At 43.1% G+C, this 9853-nt stretch overlaps 1 protein-coding gene across 1 annotated transcript in view; it reads right to left on the bottom strand.

Moving 5' to 3' along the window:
• Window positions 1-226: 226 nt before the first annotated feature.
• The window catches only part of PRKAG2 (protein kinase, AMP-activated, gamma 2 non-catalytic subunit), a 313242-nt gene continuing 303615 nt past the window's right edge, over window positions 227-9853 (bottom strand). The window contains exons 13-16 of the mRNA XM_015426344.1: window positions 7781-7797; window positions 7161-7307; window positions 4414-4507; window positions 227-1002 (exon numbers count right to left, since the gene is read on the bottom strand). Coding sequence (XP_015281830.1) covers window positions 971-1002; window positions 4414-4507; window positions 7161-7307; window positions 7781-7797 — 290 coding nt within the window. The 3' untranslated portion in view covers window positions 227-970. The remainder of the gene's footprint in view (window positions 1003-4413; window positions 4508-7160; window positions 7308-7780; window positions 7798-9853) is intronic.

Below are 9853 nucleotides of genomic sequence, written 5' to 3'. Positions count from 1 at the left end.
TTATCAGCCAGGATGGGCAAGAGTTGAGAACACATGTGATAGGTCTTACCTTTCCCAGGTTCTTGTCCGCATCATTTCACTCCACAAGCTGAAAGGTATCTAACAGTACTCAAACAACCCTCGTATGTGTGTGGTCCTCTTGGGTGTATCTAAAAACTCTTTGTAGTTCTATATGTTGTCGAAGGCTATGTAGTTCTGTTTTTAGTAATGAGAGATCGACTCTTTCTTATATAACAATCAACGTTTTATTAATGGATATGGTGAAGTTTTAGCTATCCACCAAAAGATGTGTAAAAAATTGCAAGAAAATAAAAATAAATAAAGCTGGTTTTAGATCAGTCTTGTTTAAACCATCTCAGTTCATAATGCAACATTTGAAAACACACAAGTTGTCATTGAAGTTGTAAAGTAATCTACTGATATTCAAATTACAGGTTTTTTTAATGACAAATCTAATGATAACTGAAACTGATTTGGTTTTAGGTTTAGCGACTTGAACATTCAAATTCAGTGTCTTGTTTAGCACAATACTTCCTCTTGCTGTGATGGGCAACTGTGATGACATATTGTTGGCTTTTTGACATAAGGCACTATGATATGAATATGCCATTCACTTGCCTTATGTCAGAGATCTGTTGTGGACCAGTGACTTTTACCAAATGCAAATATGGTATTGTTTCAGGATACAGTGCATTTTAGATGAAGGACATCATGTGAAGTCTTTCAGCAAACATTTTGAAATGCAAGCCATTTTTTAAAATACATAAGCTTTTTGTTGTTGTTGTTGTCATGCAGCTTGTTCTGCGACGGTCACTGGGGAATTGCAGACTAGTTACCCATCACTCAGGCCCAAGACACACATTCTCATCACCATTTTGCTCTTCTCTACTGCCCATCAGCATTCTTGAGGCAAATATGACCCAGTAACTTTATTCAAGACCCTCGACAAATGTTTCTGTGTTCACAGGAATCATTCCGTTTCATTCTCCTTTTGTTTGGCACCTGTCAGACAGCACAGAGAGTGACTGAGGGGGATTTTGCACAATACCGTATTCACTCAGAAGGAAGACAGCCCTGAATGTCAGATGACCCCCTTTAAAACATCATATATAAAAACCAATTTATTATTCAACATAATTGTAACTTATGTGAATAGATCCAGACGGGTAGCAGTGTTTGTCTGTCTGTAGCAGTAGAAAAGAGTAAGAGTCCAGGAGCACCTTAAAGACTAACAAAACATGTTGCACAGGATATGAGCTTTTGTAAGATATCTGAAGAAGTGAGCAGTGACTCACAAAAGCTCATCCCCTGCCACATATTTTGTTAGTCTTTAAGGTGCTACGGGACTCTTGCTCTTTTCTATTTTATGTGAATATAAGATAACCCCCTCTTTTTAATGGAATACCTGGGAACAACTCTAGTCTTGCATTTGAGTCAATACTGTAAGTGCATACCTGTGTCCCAATTGAAGAAGAGGAGACTGGATTTATACCCCACACTTCACTACCTGAAGGAGTCTTAGAGCGGCTTACAATTACAATCTCCTTTCCCTTCCCCTCCCCACAACAGACACCCTGTGAGGTAGGCTAGGCTGAGATTTCTTACTACAAGGTAGGCTTTGGCTGTAAGACATAATGCATTTTCTAGTACTAAATATGTTGGAAAATCAGATACCTCTGCCTTCTTCCACCATACGTGCATTTCTAGTACAACAGTACAAGTGTCACAAGTAGTCACTGGATACTGCTTCGGATGGGATTAGAAATGATGGATGTGACTCTTCCTCATGGCTACGGCACTTTAGGAAATCACGTGTTTCAGTATGTAGTGCTACTTCTATTCTGGAAGCGGTACATGAGGCAAGCCTAGGGCACCCTGCGAACATCCTCAGATCTTGCCTACGTCTTGTCTCATGCACTCAGGGGTGTCCAGGCATGCAAGGCAGAAGCTTAGTACAGCACGGCCTATTCTTATTTAAAATCTTACTTTATTTAAAAAAAGAATTTGTGCAAATGCATTTTTAAATGTCAAAGTCCCTTTCCACAACTAGCTCTGAAGTTTGGCACAGCAGAAGGAACCCATTCCGCACCCTTGCCAAAACATTTTGGAGCAGAACCAAGCAGTTTAATTCATCTCTCTGTCTATCTGGGCGACTCTAAAAATAGTTTTCCACCTGCATAACTCACTTCCATTAGTAGCTTGGGGGGAGGTTCCCCATTCCCCCCTCTCTGCAGCTCACTGGGGCTCCTACACATTCTGCTTCTGGGGGTGTACAGCCAGAAGGAAGAACTGGTTAAAATCACCCCCTTCTTCACTGGTGGAAAACCAGTTTGTTTTTTTTAATGGAAGCTTGGAGCAATAGATAAATTCATGAAGTACACTGTGCAGTTAACAGCCTATGAAATCTTACTGCAACAGGCATCCTGTACTTTTATTACGTTGTCTGCTAGCGATGTCTGAGCCAGTTTTAAAGCTCTGCATGTGCTACAGCATATGTGAACAATACAAGCTTCTTTCACGTGTGGCATCAGGGGCTAAGATACAAAGCAGAGCTTCATCCATCTACAATTCTGGAGTAAGTGACAAAACCCTTTAGTGTGAAGGACATCAGTATGCATACTAAAATTTCCACATGCACGTGGAGCCTCTGAGTCAGTCGGAAATAAGTTGGGAACCCATTAGGACTTCTGGGGGGTGTTAAATGTCTCCCATATCCCCTTCCCCACACTATTTCCTCTTTTTCTCCACCTGGCAACCCCCATATCCTCCTCTCTTTCCTTGCTTCCTTCCCTCCTGTCCACTCACCAACCAAACTTTCTTTTATCTGCCCCGTACGTTCAGCTTTATTTACTATTAATTTATAACCCACCTTTCTCCTCAGTGGTGATCCAAAGCAGCTAACATCATTCTCCTCTGGTTTATCCTCACAACAACCCTGTAAGGTAGATTAGGCTGAGAGGGGATTTGAACCTGGGTCTTTTCTCAGGTTTGCAGAAAGATCTGTCTTGTTTGTTTATGGTTCCAATCTTTGGATATAAGTATCCATAGATAGGGCCATGTTAAGAATCAGACCTATTGAGGATGAGGGGACCCATGAGAATTCACAGGCATCCAATTTCCCCCACCTTTACTTACTCCCACCTTGCTCATTCTCAGTATCTCATTTCTTTCTGTCTCTTTGCCTTCCCTTGTTGGTGTTTTCTCAGCTGCCAGAGGCTTGGAACAGAAAACATGCCGCACAGAGTGTGAAAGATGCGTCCTGTGCTGTGCACTGCAAGCCAGTGCTGCTGTAGGTTGGAGAGAAAAGAGCCAGGCTCCAATATCCCATCAGCAGAGAAGCTTGGAAATGGAAGGGGGGGGGGAGAAAGCAGCAAAGGGGTGGAACACCTTTTCCGTCCCCAACCCTCCACTGTCTTCCCCTTGAAGCCATGGGGGTCTTTCGTTTTCTGTTCCTCCCCTCTCACCCTAACCCTTTTGATGTTGCCAGCACCGCCTCTCTTTCTTCCTCTGCCCACTGACTGCTGCCCCCTTCTCTCTCACCGGCAGAGTCTCTTTTTTCTCTCTGCCTTCCTCCACCTGCCCCCTTCTCTGTTGCTGACACGGTCTCTCCCCCTTACCTCCCTTCTCTCTTGCTGGCATAGTGTGTCTGCCTCTCTCTCTCTGTATCCTCTTTCATCCCACCGCAGCATCCTCTCAGGCTGCCACCACCAAACTGTAGTGCTGCTTTCCGGGGATGCTAGGCAACCTCTGTAAAGGCAGCTGAAATCTTGTCATGTTAAGTCACGGATCTCTTTGATGTGCCCACTCACCCCCCCATTTTCAGATTTTTCTGCTAACCTCGGTTTTCCATCTAGTTTGTAGAAAGATTGCCTTTCTCTCTACTTGGCCCCAGTCCACAGATTTCAGGAGCTGCACATGGGGCCATGTTCACTATTAGATATATTGATATTCCTGTTCCTGTAACGACACTCTGATCTTTAGTTCATGCTGGGAGCTACAAATAAAAAGAGTTAAAATGAGCTTTCGGTGTGATGCAGTTGACAGCAGTATTGTATGTGAACATGGGAGGCACCATGTTAAATCATGAAGCCCTTTAGGCGAGCCTTGGGCAAAGCAATATCAGCATCACCTACCCCTCAAAAATTGCTGAGGGTAAATGAGAGGAAAAGGGAGAGCTAGGGATTAGTGTGTTGGATTAGGGCTAGGGACTTCTGGATTTAAGACCCCAACCAAGTATAAAACTCGAGGCACTCTGTTAGCCTAAGCTGCCTCCTGGGGTTGTTGGGAGGATCTAAAAAAACGAACTACTATAAACTATCTGGGAATCCCTTGAGCCCTGATAAAGAGATGAGGACTGCTAATGCCGTATGCGGTGATCAAATTCAAGCAATGTTCTAACTGTGGCATTCATACCTGCTGGCGTGAGCACTAATGCTTGTAGGATGTCAGAGAGGGAGATGATACCAACAATACTATCTGCTTCGTTTACTACCACCAATCGATGAACCTGAAATCAAGGAAGAAAAAACATCAAGGTATTATTTTATTCCTTGCAAAGCGTAAAAAATTCACATCCCAGTGTTAACAGGCAGAAGCTCACACTGTTTAGAGGGATGCTCAGCCCTAAATATACAATACTCTATGACCCAGTCTTCCTTGGCTCCAAAGAGACAGAAGAACAACCCATATTTATATCAAATTTACTATGAGATACAAAGGAGGACTTGACAAGTTTTAAAGATAGTAGGTGCCGTTTTCCAATCCTGCCAACTCCAATCCACCCTGGATTAGACTATTTTAGCTTTATACCATTATGCCCACCATAAATAACTGTGGCCAGGGTCTCAGCTCAGGAAGGATGGGCTCCAGAGCACACTAATTTATGCAGCAGCCAAATCACTCGCTCACAACTTTAATGCCAGCAGCTCACAAAGAAGAATTTTTGCTCACAAGACTCCACAGCTTGGAGGGAACATTGCGTGCCAACTCCAATCCACCTTGGATTAGACAATTTTAGCTTTATACCACTATGCCCACCATAAATAACTGTGGCCAGGTGTACAGTCCTGCAGCCCCTCACTTTGTGTTGTGCATTTAAATGTCTCTGTTTATGTGGGCTTGCACATGAATCACTGAAGGCCTAGTTTTGGTCCACAACCAGAGCAGGCACATCTGAGCCAGTTCTATACTCTTCGCAGTAATTAAATAATTGTTGGAGGGCTAAAATGGTGGGAGAACTGTATGCATAAAATAAATACAGAATATACACTTCAAGGTTATTGATTAACAATCTTTTTTTGTCAGCAGAATGTAAAGTTTGACAGAAAATTCCTGCTTGTTACAAATTCACATGGAACATTCTTGTTAAAAACAGATGCTGTGTGTAACAAACACTGCAACGTAATCTAATAAGGAACACAAAATTAAAGCCAACATATCAAATAAATACAGAATATACACTTCAAGATTATCGATTAACAATCTTTTTTTGTCAGCAGAATGTAAAGTGTGACAGAAAATTCCTGCTTGTTATAAATTCACATGGAACATTCTTGTTAAAAAGAGATGCTGTGTGTAACAAACACTGCAACATAATCTAACAAGGAACACAAAATTAAAGCCAACATATCTAACTTTGTTATAAAGTGCAAGAGTACTTGTTTTATAAATCATCAACACATTTATAATTAGAATAACCCAATTACAAAATTGGACTTCATGTTAATGGTGTTTTTTTCAAAGTCATGTGCTTCAGGGAGAAACTTTGGATATAGGTGGTTTGAACAGCTTTATCGTATATTGCTTTTGAACCTCCAAATTTCAAAATGGTTTGCTGTATAGCCCAATAACCATCCATTTTCGCAAGAGTGCAACAAGCCAAGCACAAAGAATTAGCACCACTGTAGGAGCTCTCTGGTATATATGAAACCCCTCACAGGTATGATACAAGTTTGTTTTTAGCTGACTGAGCTGGGGAGAAGGAATAATGCCGTGATGAAAGGTGAGGTAAACTGGAGAGGAGCACGCTCTGATGATTGGATCTTCCCCTACCCACAATCCTTGGAGGCAGGACGTAGGTTGTTCCTTCTGTCTCCAGTGGGAAAGGAGTTCCCGCCATCTTCAGTTCAGAGACTTCCATAGCTCAGCACACAGAGTGCCTAATCAAAAACGAACAGTGAGTCTGTAGAAGAAGGTACTCACAGAGTATAGTGCTCAGGAGGAATAACGGAATGTACAAAACGTATGGTCTCAGGCAACAGAGGCAATTATAAACTGAGGCAATATATTCAGAGATAAACAGCAGACATTAAAAAACTGATTCGCCACTGATTGTGGGTAGGACAGGACCCAATCATCAAGAATGTCCTCCTCCTCCTAGAAAGGAATCTTCACAGTAATTCCAATGTTCTGTTCTATGCCATGGTCAGGCCAATGCGCCCTTCCACTTATGCTCAAGAGTGTCACCAATTTTGCACCACAGGTAGGCTGCCTATTGTGTGGCGGGAGAAGGGACATTTCCCCCCAGAAGCTTCCTGGCTAGTGTTTTAGCTTGAGCTCGTCCCTGGGCACTCACTCCTACTCCTGTCAAACAGAAGCAGCTGGGGAAAGCCTCTGGGTAGCATGCCACTGTCCTATCCCCAGGTTATCAGAGAGCGGATAGATATTTTGCTCTGCCTTGGCTTCGTTTCAGCTGTGATGTTTTTAGAAGCATCTGTATGACACAGTCCACTACTCTCTCCCCTCCTGCTTTTTTTTTTTTTCCCAAACCCAGTTCCATAAGATCTTCTTGGAAGATGTCGCGTGTACAGGAAGTTGCACAGTTTCATAGACTCCAACCCACATCAGTGCCATTTTCCTTGCCTCTGGATTTTCCCCAAACCCAGTTCCATAAGATCTTCCTGGAAGATGTCGCGTGCACAGGAAGTTGCAGTTTCATAGACCCCACCCACATCAGTGCCATTTTCCTTGCCTCACCCCCACAGATGCCACACTCCAAAAACAAGCCAGCAATAATTATACAGAATAATGAATAAAATTAAGAAATGGTGACCTCTAAAACGTACTGTTGTTAATGCATCATGGAAGGACCCTTTTGTACCTGGTTAGAATTCCTGGTGAGTGATGCTATTCAAAAAATTTTGTGGCGAAAGAACTCTCACCTCAGCTTTAACTATCCGGTCCACAATGGTCTCCAGCGTTTCCAGCTTACTGCACTTGACAACACCTTCAAAATACTGAGAGCGGTGTTGAAGAGCTTGCGTCACTGTGATATCTAAGTTATTATATGTTTTTTCAGCAGCAAGATTCTGGAAAACAAGTATATAAGGTAAATTCCAATGGTTATATTCTCAACGCAATGGTATTTATCGTCTTTCACCAAAAATACGACCCAAATTGTTCCATTTGTTAAATGGGGCAACACACACTATAGGCTTTCAGCTTTGCAATTCAGAGAAGCAACTGTACATACAGAGATGTTACACACATATAACATTCAGGCCAAACATGCCCATGTGCTAGGGGGAATAATATATCTCTTTAGATTTGGTAAATGAAAATGGACCTCTGCTTGATCAAACCGAGTTTTAAGAAAAATCAGGAAATGCCCTATAGGTTTGCTCCTTCCTTCATCTCTATTCTCTTGCACATATTCTTCTCTCCCTTTCAGTCTTCACTAGCTATAACCAGCCCAGACTATGATTCGCAAACTCCTTTTACTAACTAACCATGGCTGCAAAGGGTGGCTGGCCATTAACTCGAACACAGATGTAACACTAACCATAATGAACTTGAAAGCTGAAGGGGGAGGGGGATAGGGGAAATGCCTGTGCGAGAGGGGAGAAGGTACACGTGAACTAGTGGGGTGCTCCTGGCTGGGACTGGGTGCTCTCATGCCTGCCCTGAGTTGGGGCTGATGCATGGCTACAAGATGGGATTCTGCAAACTGCCATGCAGAGCTCGCTGTCAGCAGCATTCCCCCCCCCCAAAGTCTCACACACATTATTTCCCTCCTCTGAAACAAAAAGCCTGCTTTCTCCATACAGCAACCAGAGAAACAGAGACATTTCAGGAAAAGTAGGGACCAACGGTAAAGGGGGGAATGCAGACAGATGAACATTTAGGTTGGAGGCAGGTCATGTCAGGGGTAGGAAAGTGGGAATTCCAGAAATGGGCACCCAAGCTGGAATGCAGAATATGGACCGGTTGGTGCTGGTACGCCCTGGCAGCGCGGACTACGTCTATAAGCCCCTGATCAGACATCACCTCCCATGCAGGTCCCCTCTGCACTAGCTGCTGACAAGAGCTCCTGCACTCCACACCACAACTACTTCTCCTGAGGCATCACATCCTCTTATTATTTATTTCATTGGTTTTCTTAACTGCCCTTCCCCGCCTACATTGCAGTTTACAAGATAGTTCCATAGAGTTATAAAACCAATTAAAACCATAAACAATATTTCCATACAGTTAAAAAACCAATTAAAACCATAAACATACAATATTAAACAAACAGCATACATTTTAAACATTCCAATAACAGATGGCCTGTCTAGCATTCAGATTTTTTGGAGCGGGGGGAGGGTACCGGGCAGATGTAGGAAAAACCATCACTGGCCTCAACCAAAAGCCTGGCGGAACATCTCTGCCGTACATGCCCTGCGGAACTTTAATAGATCAGATAGGGTATGGATGTCATTCGGCAGAGAGTTCCACCAGGCTGGGGCCAAGGCAGAGAAGGCCCTGGTCGAGGGCAGCCAGATATCATTGGGGCCTGGGTATCATTCACAAGTGAGATGTATTAATAAGTGTATGTGTAAAAAGTGCTCTCACGTCACAGCCGACATATGGCAGCCAAAGGGCTTCCAAGGCAAGGAAGAAGCTGAGGTGGTTGGCCATTGCCTTCCTCTGCAGAGTCTCCCTTCCAAGTGCGGACCCCGCATAGCTTCTGAGATCTGACACCATCAGGCTATACCATACTGCCTTCCCTCCTGAGTTATGTTCATACATGACAATTCAGCATTCTCTCCTTCCACCAACAACCACCTCTGCAAGACTTTTGGTCCTGCTTATTCTGAGCACTGCACATGTAGAGCCCTGGAGCCAATTCTCATGCTACCCTGCCCTCCTCTGAGAACACTACAATCATGCCACTTGTGAATGAAAAGCAGGCTCCAGAGCACGCCCAATGCTTGCTGTGGCTTCACAGGATGAAAGAAAATCAGCAGCAGTGGGCAAACAGTCTTCAGCCTTTCAGGAAAGCTTAATCACCACTAATATTGACAAACACCTAGTAAGTTTGCAAGGAAATTCTGGGATCCCTAAATATAATCTAAAAGGTATTTTTTCTGGGGGGGAAATGGCTGCATGCGAAGTGAGGTGTTTTAATGTATAGGGACTTTAAAGAAGAAATCATGCAAAATATATAATTACATTTATTTAAAAAGTAACAAATCATCCGTTGACATGTTGGTACTGAAGGAACCACCACACTAGACTCTGCCTGAAAGACATCATGAGAGCAACTTTCTAGCAAAATGAGAGTGTAAAAAAAATAATTCCTTCTGTGAATCTTGAATAAGTCACTGTCAAGTTTCATAAGATGGCCTCATTTTCCGCATGCATGTGCAACACTTCTCATTAGCTTACTCCCTGAAACACTACTCTGTAATGCAACAAAGTACATGGCATTTGCTGTTTTGTCCCTAGTACAACTATCCTCCACTATGCATACAACCCCCTATGGCTGTTATTTGGTGGCATGGTAGTTCTGGGTGTATTACTAGAAACATTTTTTGGGTCAAACAGTGTATTTATTTGCTGTTGGAGGCAGCCTCTGTCTTGAACATGCGCC

This window comes from Gekko japonicus, unplaced genomic scaffold (assembly GCF_001447785.1).
Source record: "Gekko japonicus isolate JY-2015 unplaced genomic scaffold, Gekko_japonicus_V1.1 scaffold691, whole genome shotgun sequence".
Lineage (NCBI taxonomy): Eukaryota > Metazoa > Chordata > Lepidosauria > Squamata > Gekkonidae > Gekko > Gekko japonicus.
The sequence above is the reverse complement of the archived record's forward strand: the minus strand, read 5'-3'. Positions and strand labels throughout refer to the sequence as shown.